The 25,619-nt window shown below is 35.9% G+C and overlaps 1 protein-coding gene across 1 annotated transcript in view; it reads left to right on the top strand.

Moving 5' to 3' along the window:
* The window catches only part of lrp1bb (low density lipoprotein receptor-related protein 1Bb), a gene marked incomplete at its 5' end in the record, with an annotated part of 226,997 nt that extends 224,698 nt beyond the window's left edge, over positions 1-2,299 (top strand). The window contains 2 exons of the mRNA XM_079463519.1: positions 457-531; positions 1,043-2,299. Coding sequence (XP_079319645.1) covers positions 457-531; positions 1,043-1,183 — 216 coding nt within the window. The 3' untranslated portion in view covers positions 1,184-2,299. The remainder of the gene's footprint in view (positions 1-456; positions 532-1,042) is intronic.
* Positions 2,300-25,619: the final 23,320 nt, after the last annotated feature.

Here is a 25,619-nt window from a genome sequence, read left to right as displayed (position 1 = left end):
CTCAAAGGTCAACGATCTAAATCCATAACTAACAATGTGATTCAAAAAAGTGTTTTTGAAAAAATGTAATGGAGCTTTATCACTTCCACTCTGGATGACGGTTGCCTTCATCATACCAGTGAAAAACATTAGCCGATCCTGTGATTTCTTTATAGAATTTCCTCATTAAAGCTACATACAAAATTTGTATCCGTTACAAAAGAAAACCGCCTGACATGTCTTAGAAAAAAATGACGCTTTTTAAGAGCAATGCTATTATGGCGACGACAGGATACGCTCTGTTTTAATGCTTTGTACTGATCTTTTTCTTCCAAAGATAACATCTCACATTCTAAACTTATGTTTGCTCTGATACCCTGTCTATATCTGTCTGTATCCAACTATAAACGTGTCGTCCTGTAGTGACAATGAAGTTCCTAATGTCTTCCGCATGCTGGGAAAATGTGTGTCTTCCAGGGCTGGTGTGTTAAATCCAGTGAACCTTGCACGCTGAATATTCATTCTATCCCTAAGGAAGTTATACCTGGACAGGTGAACGTCTTGGGATTCTTTGTCCCAATTATTAAACCCGATATTCCCTGAGTGACAGTAGCAAGTCACAGTCATCCCAGATGATATTTTTGCATGCATTTAGTGTGGTGGTCCTGCATGGCTGTCCCCGTGAAATGTTTCCATGAAAGTGCATGGATTCATGGTTAAAGTTGTTGGTATTTGGGTTTTCCTTGTTCCTTTTTGATTTGTTGTTTATGCAGGAAGTTGAGATTACCATTATGTCATTAGCATGATAAAACAGAGTATCCACGTGACATAATGCAACCAAACCTATGTTTATCTTCCGCTACAGTGGGAAAACACGTTTCCAAAAGTTGCATAATTTGTTTTCAATTCATTTTAATGGTTATGAATTGTGAATTCCACGTGAATCTTTTTATTTTTAATTACTGTATATCTGTTTTCTTTTAATTAAACATGTTGTCTTTAATGAACATATTAATTTAATGTGCAGTTTTTCATATTTATCTCTCATTATTTCTCCACACAGCCAATGAACTACTCCAATCCGATGTACGCAAAGATGTACCTCGATGGCCAAAACTGTCGCAAACCAGTCATCAACATTGACGAGAGGAGAGAGCTACTCCCAAAGAAACTAGAGGGGACTATTCGAGAAACCGCCGCATAGCCTGACTACACTTTCTACTCTTTTTATACTTCAATGTACAAAATGTATAAAACACAAGGAAAAAACATTTCTATTTCCTATCAGGTTCAGAAAACTTGTTTACTTTTGGTTTCCCGCCACCATCAGCATTATGCCTTTATGTCTGTGATAATGTTGGGAACGTTCCATGATTTTTGTTGTTACTGTCTTTTCAGTAAACATGAATTGTGCTACGAATGATACAAAACTGCTACTTGTGGACCGTGATCAATACATGCATAACATTTCTGTTCATACGTTGCTTTGTATCATTTTTTTTCCGACTCTTTACATCGTAGTACACTGTGACGATTTCTTCATTTTAATATTAACCTCATTTATCATATTTAATTATTACAAATGTCATGTTTGTATCATTTAAAAGGTTATGTTTATTTTTAAAAAACCTTATTCCCCAACATAGGGCTACAATGTCGACCACATGACTTCGGTCTGATCTTTATAAGAAAGTTAGTTTATATCCAATTTTTTTGGTTTGCTTCATTAAGTGATTAGTTTTATTTCCACCCACCAGGAAAATGCTGCAAGGATAAACTTTAAATGTTTATTAAGCCCAACCGTGTGGCGTGCTAGGATAGCTCAGCGCTAAATGAAAGTGCAATCTGATATTTCGCTGGACAAATGCATATTCATTCAGCCGATATAAGTTTAATTCACATTAACTACAAACTAGTAGTATGAAAGATGGAAGTAATCAAACGTTACGTATAAGACACGCTACTTTTCTGGTACTTTGTCTGCTTAAAGCTACCAACGGGCTTAGTAATACAGCTGCAGTGCACCATACATCAAGCAAATGAAAATGATGGACTCCATCACTGCTAGACAACAAACACAAGACACGACGTCTAGGGTCACGGATAACAACGAGAATATTCACTGTTACATTGGAATTTTAGAGTACTCTGAATTAAATCATGTTACCTGTTAATTTCAAGGGACGCTACTAAGATACAACAGATTTTATAATTTTGTATTTGATTTATATGTTGTTTGGCTGCTTGTATTTTGGAAAAAATGTATTAAATGTAAGTACTTTTTATATAAAATCAATATAAAATAAAGACATTTTATTTCCATTTCAGAACTGTTTTCCTGTTGCGTTCCTGTAGCTCAATTGGTAGAGTGATGTGTTAGCAGAGCAAAGATTTTATTCCTAATATAAATGTGAGCATCAAGTGTTCAGTTCGGGTAACATTTCTCTTTTGTGCTTGTTCATGAATTTTGGGAGCTAAAGAATCTGACATTTGATCGAAAACAGGCTCTCTCCATATTTGATTGGTTTCCATGTTTATGAATATTGGTTATATTATGTTTGTAGTATCTGGACAGTGTCAAGGAAAAAATGACTAGTAATTGTAAATCCGGTCACAATTTTAGTTAATGCAGTTGGTCGGCAACAACTATACCCTCAATTCCCAAATTTATTCTGACAGACATGACCCAATGATGCTGTATATAATCCCAAATCTTTATGTATAGGATTGTGTTTAAGACAATAAGTCTTAAACCAGGGTGACATTATCAGGGTAAAATCCTTTAAATCCTTTTAATGAAGTAACAAAGCCCTTTCAAAAGAAAGGCACGATTCCATACCGAGAACAAAGATCCCTTATTTCCCCATGGGTGCTGTACTGGAATTACGAGTGATCGCTCTCAATAACGTTCAAGGCTTTAATGTATTTCCCCTTAAATACTTACCACACCACAGTTGTCACATCGCCAGTTTCGTTCTTTAGTGGTTAGTTTATGTAAATTACAGAGATATTCATGAAACCCGCACAACGTGATTTCGTGTAAATCATAAATTCATTTGTAGGTAAATTGGCCCATTGAATTGAAAGCTGCAGTTTCCGTAAGAATGGTTTTGCGCTTTATACAGAAGTTCACTCTGTTTATTCATGCATGCATGTTTCATGAGTAAATACCATTGAATATGTTTTTGAAAGAGGTTTTAAAAGACCCCTTCCATCTGTAAACAATTCTGCGGCGTTGATTATGTGTAGCATATTGAAAACGAAATGTTATGCCTATAACTGTTGAAAATGATTTTGCTAGTGCTGAAAAACAAAATACACTGTATGGGCAAGAGTGTTATGACACCGATGTGCCTGCTGAACATTTCATGCCACAACCACTGGAGGTTGGTGGTGTCTTTTGTGAGATTTTCTATAAATGATTGTGGCCTGGTGGTTAGAGCGTTGGACTTGTGATCAAAAGGTTGCCGGTTCTAATCTCAGTGCCTGCAGGTCATGACCGAAGTGCCCTTGAGCAAGGCACCTTACCCCTGATTCTCTGCAGTAATGTGCCACTGTAAAAAACTACTTGTAAGTTGCTTTGGATAAAAGCGTCTAATAAATGTAAATGTAATTCTTATATGTTTGGGTCTGGATACATTTCACGATGGCTGCTAAAGGATCAACATAAAGGGAATAAAGATGCCTAGTCAACCCATCAATTACTTAAAACTTTTGGTAATTTGGTGTACATAAACCAGATAAAATCTTTATTACAACTTTTCTTTTTAGAAGATCTATTTTACCTAATGGTTAGACTTTATGATAAAAGAACAAAACACTTTGATTCTTGAGAAATGTCTCCCCTGGTATTGAATTTGATGAAAGAGAAATATAGCGTCATACGTTTTGCTGTTGTGATAAAAGCTCACTAATGAGGATATCAAGTGTGGCCTATCATCGATTGCTCAATGGAGTTGGCTGGTTGTATTCATAGCACAAAATCTGGTTCTGGTGCATTAAAAGCAAGGCGGTATTTTTGGTATTCATTATAACAATCAATATTGGAAGAAGGGACGTGGTAACAATGAACAGCATTCGGCTCACTGCCACAAGGATTTATGATTCTCATTTAACAGCTCCACTATATTCAGGTAGAGCCATCAATTGCTTATCTGGAGTAACCGAGACACTATTCGTCCGAACAGAAGTGGAAATAGATATTTCCTTTCTCATTGTTCTAGAGAATGAAACAGGTAAATCAAATGACAAATTCATGCTTTGTTATCCTCGAGTTTATACGCAAGCCATTTATACTGACTTGCAGCGCATGTGTGACGTGTGATGAAAATGTCATTGTGCGGCTGATTCTCTTTACAGACCGAAATGAAATGAATTGAAGCGCAAATGTTAGAATGTGAGTTTCTGTTCGTGATATCTGCTGAAATGTATTTTTTAGTGGCACAGGTTAATAATATCTTTGTGACATTCATGATTCTGCTTGCATTATTTAGTTGCAGATGAAAGACATCTCTGGAAATGAAGAGGAGGATCCTGAACGTTCGTAACAAGAGTATCTGTGTGTGATATTTCTCGGTTTGATATACAGATCTGAATGACTGACGCAGGAGCTTCTTTATTATAAAGAAGCAAAGATTTGAGTTTCACTTAGAATAAATACATGTCTGAAATCCCCATAGCACAAAACAATGCAGCAGAAACATATATTTATTGTTGTAAAATAAAGAGGTATTTGGGTACATTGTGAAACATGTTCATAAAGAAGTTGATGTGGATTACTGGCCAAAGAACTGACCTGTGGGATTATGTTGTCAGTAGAAAAGTTGGAAATGATTAAAAGTTTGAATGTGCTCGAAATGTTGTGGAAAGGATACATGAAGTCTATTTTAATAACTGCAATAACCTCATATGACTTAAGAGTTTGCCATTCTACCTAAATGAGTGAACACAACTGAAATTGTGTGAGGAGAATCAAAAGGTGATAACCTAGGACAGCACAATATCTAAGTCGCACTTTTGCTTAAAAATGGAAGAAAGCGTACAAACAATAACAACAACATCTCTGAAAAGAGCTGAAAGGTGCAGTTTGCTGTAAAGTAAATCCGAGCGCCAACCTTAGAAGAATTGGTGTTTGTTTCAGTGTAGGGGTTTGTCTTTCCCTCTTCCGCCTCTGTGGCGTTTCAGATAAGTTAGGCTTTAAAATCTGATAACATTTATTTGGATATGCAAATGATTCTTTTCAAAACAATGTAGAGAAAAGGCACATAGTATGTTACATGGACAGAGAGGACATGACATGTGACGCATTTGTTTTGGCTGCTTTTCAGTGTTAGTTTGTGCATGATTGCATTTTACATTTTACACTCGCTTTTGCATTTTTATACTCTTATAGTCTTTAGTTACCGGCAGAAATATCCCTAAATCATTGTCCGTCCATTTAATAGACTCTGTGCCTTTTCTCTACATTGTCGCGACATGAGTAAGTCAGAATGTAATAAATGGCTTACAGAAATGACACAAGTTGTGCTACTCCTGCATGGTGCATGGTGCATGGATGCATGCGTTTTCAGGATGTTTTGACGGATGGACAGCCCTTGGAAAACGCAAAGAGTGTTTTTAAAACGAAAACTCTGTCTGGTAGCAGGGGGAAGTGAAGTCAAAGGTGCAGAGCATGATAATTCTGTACCACATAGGGAGCAAGTGTGTGAGGGACTGCCTGTGAGGAGTTATGTCATCTCCTTCACCCCAGGCGGTAAGATAAAACAGCAGGGGCGATGATAGGCACGACACATTCAAACTTCTCTTTTTTCTGATCATCAGCACTTCAAACGCTGATGTGACTTGAATTTCAGGACCACTTTTCTATAGCTCAAACATCAATGCCATTTGCAGGTAATTATTGGCTTCTTAAACCTTTTTTTATCATGACATGTCTTTCAGGTTTTATCACAAAACTGTGACCGACAGAGTACGTAGGCCTAGGCCTCTGCATTGATGTTTTCTTGTTTATGTGCTGACATATTATGCAGTTCATCAGCTCACCTGTCCCTCACTACTCTCAGTGCATGATGGGAAAATATTAATTTGTCATAACATGTACATTTTGAAATGTATTATAGTCCACATTTTGCCTGTGGATCAAGTGGAATATCATAACTATTATTCCACTTGTATGCTTGTCGTTATGATCATGGGGGCAACAATAAAACATAAATGTGTTTCTCTGTTATTTTTTCACTACTAATGTACAAGCAGTTTGATGTTCCTATAACCTTTAGAAGGTTAATTTTAAGTTTTTTTAAATGATCACTGACGCTTATTTGGTCTCAAATGATGACCAAATAGAATAAAACACATTATCTGGGTTATCAATAAATATATGTTGTTACCTTTTCTAATTGGAGGAGAGATTTAACCTAATTCCAAAATATATAATCTTTCAACCATAAGCACAAAGATTTTAGTCTGCAAGATTGAATTTCAGTTGTTTTGTCTGGCCATGTCCTCTAATAGTGTATCTGTTTCCGAGTACTTGTATTTAAGCTTAAATACATTTCAGGTATGCATGACATATTGCAGTGTCAGGCCGATCCGAAGTCTTAAACACATGTGTTCATGTATTTCTATATTTTTGTTAGATATATATAATCTGTATATCTTTCCTGTAAGTGTCTACATAGCAAGCTGGGATAATGGAATATATTTAATTTCAGGACACAAATTCAAAGACATTTTTAGGTTTTATGGCTGTTTCTTGTACAGTTGGACATCAGTGACTTTAAAGAGGGAACCGTCATTAATCTTATAGAATACTGGACACTATATGTGCCCGTGTCACTGATTAGCAAACTCATCTGTCTTTTGCCTGTCTGTGGCTTCACTTCCCACTGATTTTGATGGATCTTCCTCTTCCTCAGCAGTCCGGCGGAGCAGAATAGTCAGCGTGAAGCCGCTGTGTGAGGCCCAGATGGGAGAGGTGGATGAAGCCACTTCAGATACAACTGTTGTCTTCTAAAGGTTTGCCAAAAGCAGAGCTGAATGCTCATTTTGAACACATTTGGATGAAATTATATACTAATGTGTGAGTGCTTTAAGAAAAAAAGGATTTATTTTAAGCAATCATTTAAGCCATTTTCATTCCATTTATCACACAAAATCCACTAAAATGATTTTATTATTTGTTGCAGAGTTGAAGCTTAGTAGGCTGTAATGTTAGTTATTATATTACACAAAGGTATCATATATTTTCATGCGATGATTGGCAAATATCATTCACTTAAAATCTAATTTGCATCTGAAATTTCAAAACGGTTTCCGAGAACATGCTCAAAGGACAGACCTGAAAATGAATGATATCCAGGAAAACCAAGCAGACATTTTGTTCAATTATCAATGAGATTCGACAATGAACCAAGACGTTACGTTAAACATTTTAGTGCGATTTACAAATCAAAAATGCTTTCACTATTGACAAAATTGCAGATGCTCACCACTGTCTCCAAACATCAAAGACCGTCACAACCCAGGTCTGTTTGACAACGGACAGAAAAGGAGGGGGAGCTTGAGATGAAAGGCAGTTAGACTCAAAGGAGCCCCGCTGTTCTCCAAGTTCAAGCTGAGGATGAGTGATTTGAGCTCCCATCAGCAAAGAGGGAAAATGCTCACCGTGTAGAACAGAAGCTTTCTCTGCTCATCTGACTCTACTCTTCCATGTCAAGGTGAAATGGTCTGTGTTTGCAGGTGAAAAAATATAAACGGAACAGCAAGATCCTGGAGGTGGTTCAGACTGCCATTCGTCTGACAATGAGGGAACACGTTCCGTCAAACTAATGGGAAAGCAACATGGGTTGAGAAGGGAGCAATTAGTCCCTGTTAGAATGATCAAACACTGGAGAAATAGTGTGGAGTCGACCGTATGAAAAACAATGACACATTTTCAGTTTACTGGTGTCAGAGTGTGCAGGAGCAATTATAAAATCTAGAGAAAATTGTCATGGTTTAACCGCAGTAAATATTTTATTTTGTTGCAGCAAACTTGGTTGAATGAATGCGTTTGAGTGGAAGTAAAAAATAAGTAGGACCTTTCAAAGCAATATGTGGACCAATCTGAGAAAACACATGTTTCCCACATCATTTTTTTTATATAGCCTTGAATTCTTGAATATTGACTGATTGTCAAACATTAAAATCATTGTAAAGTTAATTGAAATCAAACTTGGATGGTAGATTTTGAGACTTGGTCTGGTCTTTTAACCAGCGAGGTCACACATATCCCCTGTACTTACAAAATTGTACTATTTAAAGGTCCAGTGTGTCATTTTTTGGAAGATCAATTGACAGATCTACGTCACTATATTTTCAGAGGTGTAAAAAGACCTTACATAATGAAGCGTTATGTTTTTACCTTAGAATTGGCTATTTCTATCTACATACACCGCAGGTCCCTTTGCATGGAATTTCAATTTGCCATGTTGTTTCAACTGAACGGATCTACTGCCATACAGAGCTTGTTTCGTAAATACATTATCTCCTTCGGCAAATATGCGAAAATGTGATGACATCTCAGTCTTGTGTCAGCCACCGTAGTTCTTCTGAGGGGAGGGGTGGGCAGTGGAGTGAGCCGTCGGTTGCATTTCACGACCTCACCGCTAGATGCCCCCAAATTAATACTGGATCTTGAAGAATTTCTTTTTTTAAATCCTGTCATGTGAATATTTTTATTTAAGGTGTTTTCTTGTACATGGAGAAACTGCCTGATGGAGGCGGATATGTTGAAATAACCAGTAGAATAATCGTATACAGTCTCTGATAAATGTTTCGTACCTCAGATTAAACTAGAAACCGAGAAAAAATATAAAGCATGACAACAAAGTTTACACTTAAAACAGTGTCTCGGAAAAGAATGAGAAACGGTGCATGGTGAATTGGGCGATACATGTTTATTCACCAGCAGCTAGTGTGGGATTCACAGCAGTTAATAGATTGTTTTCGGCTGACAAACTGCAGCTGTAGGGGGGCATCATCCCTTTCACACTCCAGTGACCAGACTCACAGCAACATGCAAATGATATGCTTGTGTAATGAGCGCTTCGTGTCATTCGTCTCTTCACCTGTTACAAATAATGCCGAACTGTGAGTTCTGGGCTATAAGCCGGGAGATGCTATAGACTTGGACCATTTGTCAGCGATCACAACACTTCTGACACGATTTTCTTCACAGGTTCATGAAACAGCCACACATATTTTGACTGGTGGTGATGGCTTTGTGTAAACATGCATATTTCATTTAATGCCTGAAATTGAGTGTGCTATCCTTCATCATCCCTCGACATCACACCCTCTTCATCACAAACCGAGTGTGGAATAATCGTTTTCATGCTGTAAACATATTTAAACCCAACAGGGACGAATGGAAGTTGTTCATTTTTCATAGTTGTGGGTTTGTCAGGCATGGGGGATTTTTATTTGTTATGAAGACACACAAAGAGAGACAAAGGTTTATTTTATCTTTGTCATACCATATCCACTTGCTCACATTTATACACAAATCATCCATAATGTAAGAAACTTATTGGTGATTTCTATTTAACAAATGTTTGGGTATCTTCAACATTGATTCAACATTAAAGGGATACTTCGCCCAAAAATGAATATTCTGTTATTTACTCAAATCTGTATACATTTCTTTGTTCTGATGAACACAGAGAAAGATGTTTGGAAGAAAGCTTATATCCAGACAGATTTACTATGTTAGGAAAAAATACAATGGTGAACTGTCTGCTGTCCTACCTTCTTCAAAATATCTTCTTTAGTGTTCTACAGAACAAAAGAAACTATAAAGTACATTTTCCTGCTATGGGAGTCGATGGGGGGCAAGATCTGTTTGGTTATAAGCATTCTTCCAAATATCTTTTTTCTATGTTCATCAGAACAAAGATATTTATACAGATTTGCATCAACTCGAAGGTGAATAAATGATGAGAGACTTTTTGGGTGAAGTATCCCTTTAGATCAATTACTGTATCTTGGCAATCTGGGCAGGGACTCATTTGGTCAGCTCATTAGGACTGTAGGGTAGCAACTGCACAAATCCAGTTTTAACAATTAAGGTATGACAAACAATTTCCAAGTTCCAAGAAACAGCAACAGAGATCTTAACAAGGCCCGACTTACTTTCTTCGTTGTTCTAGCACAATTCAATATCACTGCCTCATGTAAGGAATGATGTCGATTAACATTTAGTCATCTAGCAGACGCTTTTATCCAAAATTAATTGGCTAAACTTTCCGTCAGTCATGTTGGCGTTTCCTGATTGGTTATTTGTGGATTCTATCCGTCACGTTTACCGCAGTTGAAACCTGTCTGCATTAAGACGCTGCTATAACGGCTGATAAGTGCCGCGCTAAAAGAACACTAAAAACTGAGAGACAAGAACGCAAAACACCATTTAGTGAAATTGCAATAATGAATCTTTACGCCTATGCCACCACACCTTGAATCCATGGAGGACAACCACCTACTAGAGGAAACCGCTGCTGTGTGAGACATTAAGTATTGACAATACATATGAACCAGTTGTTTTTTTTATAGTTTTACATGTTTATTATGTGAGTTAAACTTTAACTGTAGCGTTTATATTATCTTATGTTCCACAATGTTTATTGTACATCGTCACAAACGTGTACTGAAGTGCAAAATTCCATCTTCTTGATAGTCATTAATGACAATATCTATCCATCAATTAATATAATGTTGTAGTTATCTTTAAACATTCTTTCTAAAAAATATGTAAATTAACAAATCTATATACAATTCTATGTTTATAAAAAAAAATTTAATGAATCTTATTCCAAAATATATTATGTTTTCCGTCATCTTCTAAGCAGTCTTTTATTTTTTATTCTGTTAACAAGAACCATCTCATTATTATGAAACTCTTTAAGCCATAATAAGATGTTTGATCTCATTATGAATACAATTTTCAAGTGTATTTCAAACTTACGATGAAGATCTGCCATATGCTTTACTGATGGAATTGCAATAGAATATTACTATATTTGTAACAATTTACAACGTTGTATTTGTTAACATTAGTTAAGCATTAGATTACATGTCTGCATTTGTTGAACTTCATTTTCATTTCTTAATCTTTATATTTACTTTCAATATTTATTTTTAAATGCATTGAAAATGCACCACGAACTAACCTGAACTATTGTATTTAGCATTAACTAACAATTAACAGGATAAATAAATGCTGACTCTATTGCTCATTGTTGGCTTCATGTTAATATTTACATTTAGTCATTTAGCAGACGCTTCTATCCAAAGAGTTCGGGGAGCAATAAGCGATATGTCATAAAAGAGCAATAAATGCGGGGCTAATGCGGGGCTTCCCAAATTTTTGATCTGAGACATATAATCTCTAAAAATCCTCCAGAAATACGGGAAAACACACACATTTGTTCCTTTTTAGTCGTTTTCTAACTATGAATGAATAAGTTTAATTAAAATTTTAAAATACATTATGGTAGTGCTGTATGCTTATGTAAAAAAACTATGTAAGTCCACTTGATATTTGTTGTCGATTAATAATATTGATTGGATTTTACGTTTAAGTATGTTTGAAACTTCCTACATGCTATAACCACACCACTTCTGGATCCCACTATAAACGTGTAAACCGATGAACAAGTGTCATTGTTAGTCATTGGAGAAAAAGTGTTTGCTAATGCTAACAAACACATGATTTTAAATAGTACGGGGGCCCGAAAACAACTCAGAACCAGGGGCCCCCGTCCTCCTAAGTCTGGCACTGGATCTTAAGGCTACCAATCATTATTGTACAAGAATATAAGATTATTGTGTATTTTGTTTATTTTGTGGCATAAAACTACACTGTAAAAAAATCTGTAGAAGTTACAGTATTACTGGCAGCTATTAGCAAGAATTGCCCCCTATACTGAAGTGTGACCGAAGGTTTATGTGGATTTCTGGTTCCCGAATGTTTTGCATCATGCTGTTATTTTTCTGTAAAGATAAAGACTTGTTAATGTTTAATATTCATCTATATTTGAACAAACTGCATCCAATAAATTAGATAAATATGAATCTACAGTAAGTTACTGGCAACTAGCTGCATAACTACAGCGTATAATGTTTACAGTGTACTGTAGCAAAAACTGATTTAGTGTGATCTTATCATGACAAGATATCACATTACGTAGATAACATTGGCATTTAATATTAAAGCATGTTAGGCCCCCTTATCCTTGTGTATTTACGTTTGGCTCAGAGACAGCGATGTGATTAGATACCTAAAATACACAAAGTATTTTAATAACCGCTGCTGATCTCCAAGGTTGCTTCAGCACACAGTTCGTCATAAATGTTACACATGCAGCGAGATCCCATGTTCCCAGCACATCTACAAATTATCTGTGTCACAATCAGGCCTGGTACTCTGGGAGAAACACTTATGTGAAGAGCCCAGGCAAGAAAATCAGCTAACATCCATAATAACCTCGCCCATTTGCCAGTTGACAATTGAACTTCTTTAATCAAAACACAGCAGGTTCAGAGTCTGCTCATCAGCAATAACAAGCCGGCTGAATACTGAGCTTTCCCAGCAGACTCACTGGTGTAAGTGCGTTCTGTTCAGCAATGAAGTGATACAGGCTTTGATTTACTGTCACTGCCAAAGGTGTTGCTTGTAAGTGATAGAAAGATTGCGCAGATGGATTAATAGCCAGTGTTTGCTTTCTTCTACCACCAGCACTTTAGTTGTTACACAATATGTTCCCACAAGGAAAAAAATGGGAACAAACTCAATATTGCTTTGGAAGTAATGTTTAGAGGAGATCAGGGAAAGCTATCACAATGGCTGTAGCCTAACTGTTGAGTAAACAAGTGAACACAATAAAAGCACATCAGGATTGGGTAAATTGTAACCAAAGGTTTTTTTTGCAGTACTCGTGAAAGACTTACAGCATGACAAGACAAATGAAAACTGCGATACATCGAATCGAGGTTATCGCATTAAAAAATGATTCTTTAACTTTTCCTAAATGTACACTGTAAAAAAACCTATCTGTAATTTAACGGTAAATTCCTGGCAGCACAGACACCAGTAATCAACTGTTATTCTAAGGTATGAATACTGTCGAGCTGCTTTACAGCTTTTTACTGTAAATATGAAAAACAGTATTTTTTATTTTACAGTAAAATACTGGGCCACCTTATGTTATTATACTGTATGTATACTATGAGACTGATTTACAGCTTATTACTGTAAAAATGACAAACAGTATTTTTTCAGATGCCAGCAAATTCTGTTAATACTAATTTATGTATAGCTATATTCTGTTATATGAAGTTTTTCTGTAATTATTTCCATTAACAATAAACTAAAATATGGAGAGGTAAAATCAATACAATTTGATACATTTTGGCAACACTCTTATTAAAAAGGGAAACCCAAAATAGGTTCGAAAATAAAATCTCACAATTACTGCAGTAAAAACACCAGCATTTCGCAACCAAAATTGGCAAATAATGCAAACAATTATTTACATGCAAGATCATCCAAAAAAAGAGTATAAGCAATGTAAACATTTGTATGTGAGTAAAAAAAGTGCAGAAAATAATACAAAGTCGAACTCGGTTACATGTGGTTAAATGAAATTACGTTGTAAAAGTTAAATTAACAGTAATGTATAAAAACTAATTCAAGACTAAAATCAGCCTTAATAAACGCAGAATTCTTAGAATAAAATCTGAATTACAATGAATCAGCAGGATTTTGTGTTTAATGTTTTCATAATCACTAACTTATAAATACTCTCAAATGCTATTTCGGCGTTCATTTCCAGCTCCAGCTCATCCGTCACCATGATCACAAGTCACGACTAATTTGGATGTGAGAAAACAATCCGACCAAAAAGTCCAGTTTTAACAGGTTAAAAGAACCACTCTTTGAAATTTCTTGTGTTTGCAAGTTTTTGTCAAGTGCTGCTCACCACAGTCACCGGTCCAGTTTGAAAACAACACGCTCCTCGCTGCATGCAGTCAGTTTCAAATACCTCTCTTCTCCTCTTAAAATACTTTTTTCTGTTTTCCACATTCCAGTCATTACAATTTTCCACAGATATTCCAATCATGTAAGCCACGAACACCAATCGTACTCCAGTTTTAAAACAGCACGCTCCTCACTGGAGCCAGATTCAAATAGCTCTCTTCTCATAAATTCCTGTTTTTCTATTTTCCACATATATTCCAGTCAAGATAACCATAAACACGGACAGGCCAACTCGTACTCAAACTCAAGTGAAACATCAGCGCCACTTATAGTGTGCACATATTACTGTTTAATTGCTTAAAAGTGAATATGAAAATTTTTCTTTGCAGTATTTGAGGTCTTAAAAAATACAGAGCGTATTCATTTTCTGCAAATAATAGGAAGAATATATTTTTTTATTTGGCAGAAATATTGTTATTATTTCACAGAATGAAACAAAAATGACAATTTCACCTAAACACATACCTAAAAACAGTGAAAATAATTTGAAAACGGTATTTAAAATTTTCAGCGGCTTTCATTGTGATTTTTTAAATGCATTATTTACAACCAAGGTTTGGTATTTTGTGTTTCATGTTTACTTTTTCATGACTTTATTTTAGAGACTCTTAAGGACTTTCTGTGAAAGATACCTCATATGGTCAAACTATGTTATAGCAAAAACAACAGTGAAGATGTTTTTTTTTTGTCGATTTCACTGGACTTCATTTGTCTAAGCACAAACTGAACCACAAAACTAAACATTCAGCAAAGCGTGATAACTGGGCTAAAATGTGACAAGGTAGAAGACATTTGATATGTTGAAATTGTTATAATATTAACAGACTTCTTAATAAAATATGAATGAATATGCAAACTACTACCTACCAAATGACACTCTCAGACTTTTCCAAATGCTGAAAATGTTTTTCCCCACTGATTAAGTTTCAATGTCAATATATTACTCATGCGTTATCCTTCTCTTTTTATTACGCACAGATCGTCTACACATCTAAAGTAAGTTGTATGTACTTTTGATCCTTCACTGCTTTGCTATTGTGGCAATGTTTCACATTCTCTTATGTTCACTTCCATCAAGGAGCCGATATGTATGCAGAGCTGAGAGCAGAACTTGAAATGCAGGCTGAAAGCACAGTAATTATCTTTCAGGCCAATCAAACACTGTTATCTCCTACAATATGTGGGCTGTTATCTCCTGCTTTGTTATCTAAAGGCATCGCTCTGAGGACATTTTAGTGGTCTTTAGTGTATATTTCCAGACAAAATCAACATACCCTACCGGACAGAATGACCTACAATCAGAGCGTGTGTCCTTGAAACATTTTGTTTGTTCCGTTTGTGTCAACAATTTTGCAATTATATGGAGTTTACTAAATAGCCTGCCATAAATGTAAATATGTTGTTCTATGAAAAACATTATAGCTGTCAACAAAGTTTATATATAAGCTATATAGTAGCTAGAGGATCTCTAATGAACTTCCATGGACAAAAAAATGATAAATGCACATGGCTATAGTCATACTCATAATTAATCCATGTAGAAAACACACATTTTCCTGTTCCTTTGTGTAATTTGAAAGGACACTGTCAGTATCGACTGTTGTTGTCATGGAAACCAATGTTATAAATAAATGCATGTTTAAATACAAACCACAAATGTTATTTTAACCCGTGATGCGGAAACACTGCATTAATCAAACTACGTAAAGATTAGAATGTTTACTGACCGGTCGTCACATTGACGTAAAGTTTAAGAAGATTGCATTACTTTCTAATGTTTACATTACATTTATATACAAATCTAATATTGCGACAGAGGACACTAAACGTAGCCCATATACATTTGTCTTCCTCTAGAAATGAAGCTCACTCATCCAAAGTTGAAATTGAACAAGCTCTAAAACTGCAGCAAAACAGTGTTACACATATTGAGCCAAAACCTACAATCAATGGCAGTGTCTTTTGAGTGAATTAAAGTAATTAGATTGTGGAATTAGTGTATCAGCACAAAGCTCTGCTTGTCTCCAGCACATTAAGGGCCGGACCCACTTTTTCATGTCTGATGCTCATTAGATTAGAACAAAAAAAGGACAACACTAGCATAGAAATACTTTGTTTCTACATTGCTTTCCCAGCTGGATTGGTTGTGTATGTTTTATGAGTGAGCTACAGGAAACAATTTGTGTGAAGATGGATTATTTTCAGAAAGTTGCTGCACCATCAGAGCAAAGCCCCTAACATCAGAGAACAACTTTATATCGACAATTTTAGCTCTTTGTTCCCTTAAAAGGAATGATTACTCATTTCTGGGAAAACAAATGCACGCTACACAAAATATATATATTTTGAAAAACACGAAAGCATGAATTCCTGATCCTTAATTTTTACATTCCGTATCCCATGCAGGATTTGAATTATTCATGTCAGTCCACATCGCCTTCCTTTCACGCACAGATAAAATACACGTAATTAAAATAACAAAGTTTATATTAAATATGCAGTTAACCACAGCCTATACACAGTGAGTGCTGCATAGCACAAACTTACTTAGACAATGCTTAGTTACGATTCATTCTTTCGTGGGGAAATATACGTATGCAATGAAATGCATCTTTTTTTGCACAAATGTCAGACACATTGTAAATGCTGGCACCCCTCAGGGACGCTGCCTCAGCCTGGGGCTTTTTCCTCTTTTTTACCTCTAATAGACCTGAAACACTCAGTAGTGGCACATCATTACACTTGTTCCCACAGAGTATGTGTTAGATGCATTCAGAAAAGTCGTCCTTAAGTACAAGTGGAAGCGATTGTCATACTGCAGACTTTATGAGTTCTTCCCAATCTGTTTACATTTCTTTGTTCTGATGAACACAGAGAAATATATTTGGAAGAATGCTCATAACCAGACGGAACTTGTCCTACTACTTCTATAGTAGAATAATTTACTTTATATATTTTTTTGTTTGACATTTTGAAGAATGTAGTACAGCAAACAGTTCTAGGGCACTTTTGACTATACCATTGTATTTTTTCCTACAGAGTTGAACTCGAAGGTGAGTAAATGATGACAGATTTTTCATATTTGGGGAAGTATCCCTTAAATCTTTGACCTCATCTTGCTCACGGATAAACATAAAGAACTAATGCAAAAAAGTCTTCAAGAAATCATATAACAACACGATAAAATGAGGAAATGATACAAATGACTTGAAATCTAAATGTTATTGCCACAGTATATCGCTTCCTTTTGTGAATGACTAATCCCTTTCAAAAACACTGCTGGCAGTCTCTAACCTTCATTACATGAATGGAAACAGACATTGAGTTACTGCATTTATTTAATGGCAACATTTGAAAAGACTGCATTAACAACAACAGTAGGCTTAGGACTTGTGGTTAATATGATTTTCCCTCACGGGGTGTCTGTTAGCTCAAAACACACTGCACAAATACCCATGAGAAGCTTCCAGGTAGTTTTGTTTATTTTAATTGATGTAGTTTTCTTGTGCTGTGCAACGGAGCACTCGCATCACATGAAGACATGATGTCAAGAAGTGATGTCAACACAAAAGTTGGTTTAAAGATTTATTTTGTGGAAATGTAAGCTTGGTAGCCTTTTTTAGGGTTGTCAGTATCAAAAGTTCTAAACCTTTTTGGTGTAAACAGTAAACTGTTTTCTCAAGTATTAGTGTGATATGGTTGTCCGTGAATATACCTCTTCTCTATCTAAATTTGTTGTTTTCCAATTTTTGTTTACAGTGTGTTGAGTTGAAATTAATATTGAAATGAAGTATTTAAAAAAGAATACTTGTTTAAAGTCAGTAAAAGACAAGGAGTTGTCTAATTCACACACAGATATTTGCAGCTATATTAGTGTGGATTTTCATGAATGTAAGGGTTTTCATAATAATGATGTTTACAGTGCCCTACTCTTAAAGCTTACCCCTGCTGAACACAATTGACATTTTTCAATTTAAAGCTGAATATCGTCAGGTCTCTTAAAATGCCATCACAAGTTATTTCATTATTGCTTTCAAATAATGTGGCCCTCATAATTACAGCCGAACCTTAACACAAACACACACACACCGCCAGAAGGGTAAAAACACAGATGGCAGTGCTCTCCCCTGAATGTGACAAAGTTTGGCAAATAAACGCCTCTCCAGGGCATTTTCACTCCAAAGAAATTTGTCTTCATTCTCGCAACAAAGGAAAGGTCAACTAATGAGTAGAAAGACCTCTGCAGAAAATAAATCACAGGTATTTCAGCTCACCCTCCATGTTCACAGACGGAAACTGATCATTTAAAACGTACAGAAATAAAAGCACTGTGTGTATTTTAATGTAGATATTTGGACTCATCTTTGCTAAACGATAATGATTGGGAAAGTAACAGAAATGTTTATCCAGGCGTGATCGATTGCATAAAAAAATCTATAAAGAGGCATTGAAGTGCATGTTGCCCAGCTTGACACTAAGGTGACTTCCACTTCAAAAGAGCCACTGCACAATAAAGCACTTGATTTATTGCTCATAGATTACAATGACATCACAGTCGTAGTTTTCTGTCAGCATTACAAGAGCCCTCAATCTACAGTCATTTTTTAACGTAACAGTTTTTAACGTCATACTGGAGTTTAATCTGGGGTGTAGACTGATGACTTCACCTCATACACTGCTGCCTATTAATTCTTTCAATTTTTAATTTATCTTTATTTTACTTTATAGTAAGCACTGCGTTCCCCAGGGAACATAGAGTACAGTAAATACGGATAAAGTGAACGTTGAATGGATTGCAAGGCACTTCCAGCGTAGACCAGTTCCGCAAGATCCCTTTTCCTGCCGAGTTTAGCACCAACTCTTATAACACACATATGAAAAAGCTACACAGAGAAAACAGAGACAGATATTTGGAAGACCGCTTCTAACCAAACAGTTATCGGCCAAATGGTTGACAAAAGTGCCCCGGAACTGTTTGCTTACCTACATTCTTTTGTGTTTATATGAAACGTATAAAGCAATTTTTCCTATTATGGTAGGCTACTGATCCTTCCTTAAACGCTGCATGTGTACCCTGACATCACCGCATTTCACCATGTCTCTAAAATCTGTTTATGCAAAACACTTTTTCTTTTAGAAAAGCTAAACATTCTGTTTATGCCTCTTGAGGATAATCAGCTTCGAGGTAGATGTGTTACCTTATGCTTTCATTGGCATGAGATGCAATAATTGGGACACACACCTCTCATGAAATCTAGCTATTCGTTAGTCCCAAGGACTATTTGTTCGGATATGGAATTTCAGTAAAATATACCAGAAAGAAATAACTTACTGAGGATTTACACAAAGCATTTCCACTTACCCTAAGAGATCATCAAGTACTGTCACAATAAACTCAAATAATTTCGGCTCGTCCTTGCTGCGACTTTACATTTAAAGAGTCCCTCAGCTGGACAAATAATTAAAACACTCTTAAATGGATACACACTTACTGACTACAATTCCAAGTTGCCAAAGAATAATTCACCCCGTAACCTGCTGTACTTCACCAAGCGATTTAATCAAGCTTTAGTTGAGCAATCAATACAGAACTGTCTTTCACACAACAGAAGCTAAATTCCAGAATGTACGGCTCTCCATAGCAGCTTAAAAAAAACATTTATTCGCTATTAGCCATGAGGGGAAAACAAATCTACTGGAGCCGAATACTGGCAAGGAGGATTATGGGAATATGTTTACCATTAATGGGTTCACTTGGTTGCAGTGTTTGTAAACTGCGCTGTTTGATGTTGTGCGGTATTCTCTATCAAAACAATTAAAACAAAGCATGTTACTTTCATGACAAGTAAGCACCAAATGCATGGCAATTCATATTATAATAATACAATACTTTTTATTTAAAATAAAATGCATTAATTTGGCAGTACATATTTCTCGAGAGAAGCCATAGATTGCATGCAGGAACAATATAAGAAAAGTAAAGAGATAGAAATGTGAAGGTTCTGTTGAGAGACTCAAATATAATATGTCAGATTTAAGATTATAAAACGGTCAGTTCTGGTGCTTGATTCTGATTGGCTGAGCCCAGTTCTAAGCCTTTATAAAATACTCCGATTTATAACGGCTGACCGCATAACATAGCCTAAATATAATTGTATTTACTTTATTTAATAAAACCTTGCTACTCAAATGGAATATCCATTTTATAAAAGCTAAAACTGTAGGGTTTCAGTCTTTGAGGCGTGTGGAACGCTGGCTGAGCCACTGTAATAAAACCTGAGTTTTCAGAAAACCAATCACTAATACTTGCAAGAGCGGCGATTCAATTAATCTTCAGTGTCATGGTGTTTAGAGGGAAGGCTCTTCAAAGTTCTTGTGACATCTTGAGCACTTGGATCGAATTTTTGCATCTTCGTCTCTGACTGCTTGCATGTCAGCTTTTCGTGTAACTGACTGTCTCTGAATTACAACTCACATTTATGCTAGCAACACTAATGCAGCAAATGAGAAATCTAAAAAACTTTTGAAGAATTTAGGCAAATAAACAGTTCTGGGTCACCTTTGACAAAAATTTTAATGGAAGTCAGTGATGCCCCAGAAATCTCAGTTGCTAACCTTCTTCCAAATATCTACAACGATTTCAATGTGTACATTTTTGTTTATATTAAATATACGTCTGGATAGGATTTTCTGCTCGCATTCGGCAGATGCTTTCAATCAAAGCAACTTATACTTTATATAACCCATCGTATGTACTGTGCATCATCCCATGTCTTCATGCAGAGTCAAGCAGGTTCCATAAATCAGATAATTGTATGTTGGAAGAGCATGTATGCTTTTTTATAGTTTTTTACCTCATGCATATATATTTATTTTTAACATATTCCTACCTCTATAAGTTCGAATAAAATTCCCTAATGTTACATTAATGCACTTGACACCTTTAATCTTAACGGTTATGTATATGAATTGAATAATGATTATATGACATTTAGAAAACAAAATGGTGTCACTATCACCTTTAAAAAAAATGTGTGAATGGGTTCTGAATGTTTTAGAACAATGTTTGCAAATATATGATGTGAGTGTGTTGCCAGATTTGAATATTTATTATGCATAAAGTGATTTAAGTTCTGAAAAAACGTATCGTATAACTCTAATAAAACTTGAGAAATATCAAAATATATTATACAATTTGTAAAACAATTCAGAGCAGCAAAACAACACCAAATGTGTGCAGCTGCAAGGTTCTGACTGCAAGCAAATATAAAAAAATACAATCTTACGGTGAACCCCATGAGCAGTAAACAGAAGAAAAGAAATCGCTGCATGGATGTTGTTTGTATTAATAGAAAAGTCGAAATGGACCTTGAATGGAAATTTTCTCCAGTGCAAACACAGCCTCCCACGTACGTGGATGATCTATCACTTGAAACCAAGCACATATGAATTAATATGCAGCCCCATTGCTGGAACCAGGGGTCCATTTCCTGCAGAGCTTCAGTGGCGGGCATTAATTCTCCCCGTGAAGCCTAGCCTCGCCCTCCTCGTTCCCGCGGGAGCACGGAAGGATTGGAGGGGTGACATATCAGCTCTCCACCACCCCACCACTTTGGAGATTCGGTAGCTGTGGGTGCAACCACAGCTGCCGCGCTTCAATTTATCATCCTCAAAGGGGAGGCCTTGAGCTTCTAAATAATCCTGATAAAACTGCTCATTTTGGCACTCAATGTGACATTACCAGGGATCAGGGAAAGTTGAGTTGTGAGGAATCACCATATTGGTTCTTGTTAAGGATTCTGTATAAGAAAACAATTAGAAGGAACTAAGCACCTGACCTAGAAGCTGCTGGAATCATTTTCAGATATCATTATCCCTTTCCTCATGAGAACATCTGCATCATCTCATGAATCACATGCAAATGCAACAGAGGAAAATTTCCAGACAGCTAAAAACCTGGGTTTCTAGTTAACAAGTGAAAGCACAAATAATGAGGGAAATTAAAATGATATCACAGAAAGGTAGTGCTTATTTTAGTTTTACTTCATTGGTGCGAGCTGACAGACCTCCTTGCTCTCTCCGGCACACATGCAGCTCCGATCTCATCTCACCAATTAGAGAAGGAGGATAGAGATTATTATCCTTGTCTAATAACTCACTAACAGGCTTTATGTTGAATATTGCAACTTGTTAGACCTAATCTGAAGCCTTGGAAAAATACTGGCAAAGTCTTAAACAGAAAACTTTTTAAGTCTGACGTCACGCACGACTGCTTCCAGCTTCAAATACTTTGTCAGATGCCACAAGCAAACAGCGAACAATACACTCACAGTATGCTGTAAAGCTATACTGAAATATCACAATCCTAACCTTTATCTACCTTACACAATCCCAGATGGCCAGACAGTAGTTCTTTTTCATGAATCTTTAAAATATTGGTGTCAGGATGCAGTGAGCGTGGAGGTGGTGGAGTTTAGAAAATTTTTGTTATAATGTGTGATGAATAAATATGTTCGGTTCACTACTATATAGTCAATGGTGGCCAAGAAGCGTTTGGTTTCAAGCATTTTTCCAAATATTGTTCATCGGAAACAACACATTTTTATACAGATTTGGAACAACTTGAGGGTGAGTAAGTGATGATAGAACATTTCCGGGTCAGCATAAAAGATCTACTGGGTTGAACAATGCATGTATTAATAATTCATGGCGAAATGCAGTCCTCAAATACAAAGTGGCCAGACAGTTCTCAAAAATACCAAATCATGTTTATAGCCGTAATTTAGACGGACGTATCATAACCATTATTTAAATGACCTACATTTATATTTCACGTTCACGAAGTAAATGATCTTCTCTTTATAAGTAGTTCACCTTCAAAATGAAAATTCTGTCATCATTTACATGCCACCTTGTCATTTCAAACCTGTATGACTTTCTTTCTTCTGCAGAACACATAAGAAGATATTTTGAAAAATGTTGGTGACAGAACAACAACACTTCTATTGTAACCAACTTCTATTGTTAACAACAGCCCCCCATGTTGACAAGATGGCGTGTAAATGATGACAGAATTTTCATTCAAGGCGAACTACTCCTTTAAGTGAAGGTCAAGCTTATGTTGTTATAATCAGGAAGGGGCTAAAAACTTTTAGTTTGATGCCATGAGTAGAAAGTCAGATTAAAGTGTGATGAGAAAACCCCTAGATGTTGTGCGGTGATGAGATAAACAGCTGCTGCCCTGAAGTCTAAATGTCTCCTGTCAAATAAGGTGAGTATTTCATTTTCCTCAATTCTATCTCCATTTGACTTCAAAAGAAAAAGCCAATTAGAAATAAAACTTCAAAGCCACGCCAACATCTCCATTAATATGAGCCAGTTTAGAGTGCAAGTTTATTTTTCCTGTGCTGTAGCAGTTTGTTATTCATAAAGTGATACAGACTAATACAAGCTGAATTATACTCCTAATGTTCCACATTGCATGATGTTTAAGGAAACAGAATAAGAATGCACACATAAATTGATGGATTGCATCAAACTACAGTCGATCTCAACAGAGCGCAAAGCTCATTTGACCAACGCACCAACAAACCCTCGGCCAGCTGAGTACCACTGTGATTTAGTACAGTGTGAGGACCAAGGCTTGCACGTATGACTTCTGAGGGCAAATGGACTGTTATATTTCAGGTGTGTGGTGATTTATATTCCCCTCTGCTACAGTTTAACTCAAGGGGCTACATTTTAAAGCAACAATAAATCACCATGTCTCTTTAGAAAAACCTTTTGTTTCTTACTAGTCACCCTCTCACCTTCAATTTATTGTGGATGTTAGTTTATTCCATATGGTGTTTATGGTCTTTCCTGGGGAAATATCCTTAAGTAGGTATGATTTAAGACATTATTTTGTAGAAGTACCTACTGTTACGAAATGCAAGAAAATCAGTCAAATCTCTTACGTTTAATTAACAACAAAAGCAAAGTTCCCCATGCCAGATATAACCATTGGCATAAACTGGCATTTGCACAATAATTGTTTTTGAGAATGTCCTCATCAAAGCTCTTGGAAACCCCAAAGGACCAACATAACAAGTCTTTTCTCTTTCGATCGAAAACACAAAATAGCACTTACTGCATGTATCCAGTCTATTGCAAAGCATGTTGGGTATTTTAATATTTAATAAACAAATTAAATATTAAATTATTAGTAGTATTAGTAATAATAATAATACATTATTGTTGTTATTATTATTATTTGTAGTAGTAGTATATAACTGTAACTATCAATTACTATTATTATTATTATTATTGTTGTTGTTGCTATTGTTACAATTCTTATTTTTATTTCACATTATTTCACGACGGAACACAAATTGGAAATTGGGAACTTTAAAGAAAAATATTTTGTCTGTGTATGTGTGTTTGTGAAAGATCTTGTTTGTCTATCTTTGTGGGAAACGAATGTCCCACATAGTAAATGTGACATCCTACATTATAGCGGTCCCCACAAAGGAAAATGTTTTTTAAACATATATGACCCGTATTTGATAATAAAAAAAGTGTTTCGTGAGGTTTAGGTTAGGGGATTGTAAATACTATAAGGTCGGTATAAAAACAATAGAAGTCTATTACCACTCCCCATGATAAAACAAATGTGTTTGTCTGTACAAAAATAGATATTACAGTTGTTTATTCATGATTGATTTACTCAAGAATGTGATTTGCAGATTTGTGACAATAGCACACATGTATTTCGCATATGGAGATGATTAGTTCTTCATTCACTGCTGAGAAACATCAGCCCAATGCTTTATTCTTCATAGTAAACATGTTTAGTCAATCATTTATCACAGCGTAACAATATTAAAGCGATATCATTTCAGGAAACTAATAACACATCGGGGTCCTGATCCCCCTGTCAGGGCTTATTTATATACCATAACAACTGGATCACTGTTTTATCCCTCACTTTAATTCTCCATGGAAACGCTGGCAGAGTGTAAAGATGAGGCACACCTGAAGTTAATGGTGTCTTGTCATCACTGCAATAAGGCAACATGTTTCCTATAGGAGACCAGCTTCTCCCATGTGCATGCACAAGGTCACTTCCAGGTCCAGGGGGGCATGACATATACACGCTGCCCCATAAAGTGTGTCTCCAGACCAACAAGACAAAAAATCACAACAAGAACAACACAATATGTTTCATCATCCACGTGCGGTAAAATCATGCCAGAATTATTCAGTGTTTAGATAAATTACCATTTTGAAGACGGTTAAAAAGTTTATGGCCTTGTTATAACTCATTATTGCACGAAAGCTCCAACTTGACTTTTGACAAGATATAAACAGAAAAGAGCATCTGCCTCAACAGTTAAGCTATACATATATTTTTAGTCATGCCATTTTAACTAATATGCTTTTTTATAATCTGTTTACAAGAATGAATGAATTGTTTCTTATCCAATGTTTTTGCCGTCGACAACCACCACACATGGATACATTTTGGCGCAATGACTGTTGCCATAGAAACATAAGTAGAATCTCAGAGTTGTCATCTCATAAT

The sequence above is a fragment of the Barbatula barbatula genome (assembly GCF_947034865.1).
Source record: "Barbatula barbatula genome assembly, chromosome: 9".
Classification (NCBI taxonomy): Eukaryota; Metazoa; Chordata; class Actinopteri; order Cypriniformes; family Nemacheilidae; genus Barbatula; species Barbatula barbatula.
This window is presented reverse-complemented; position numbering and strand designations above follow the sequence as displayed.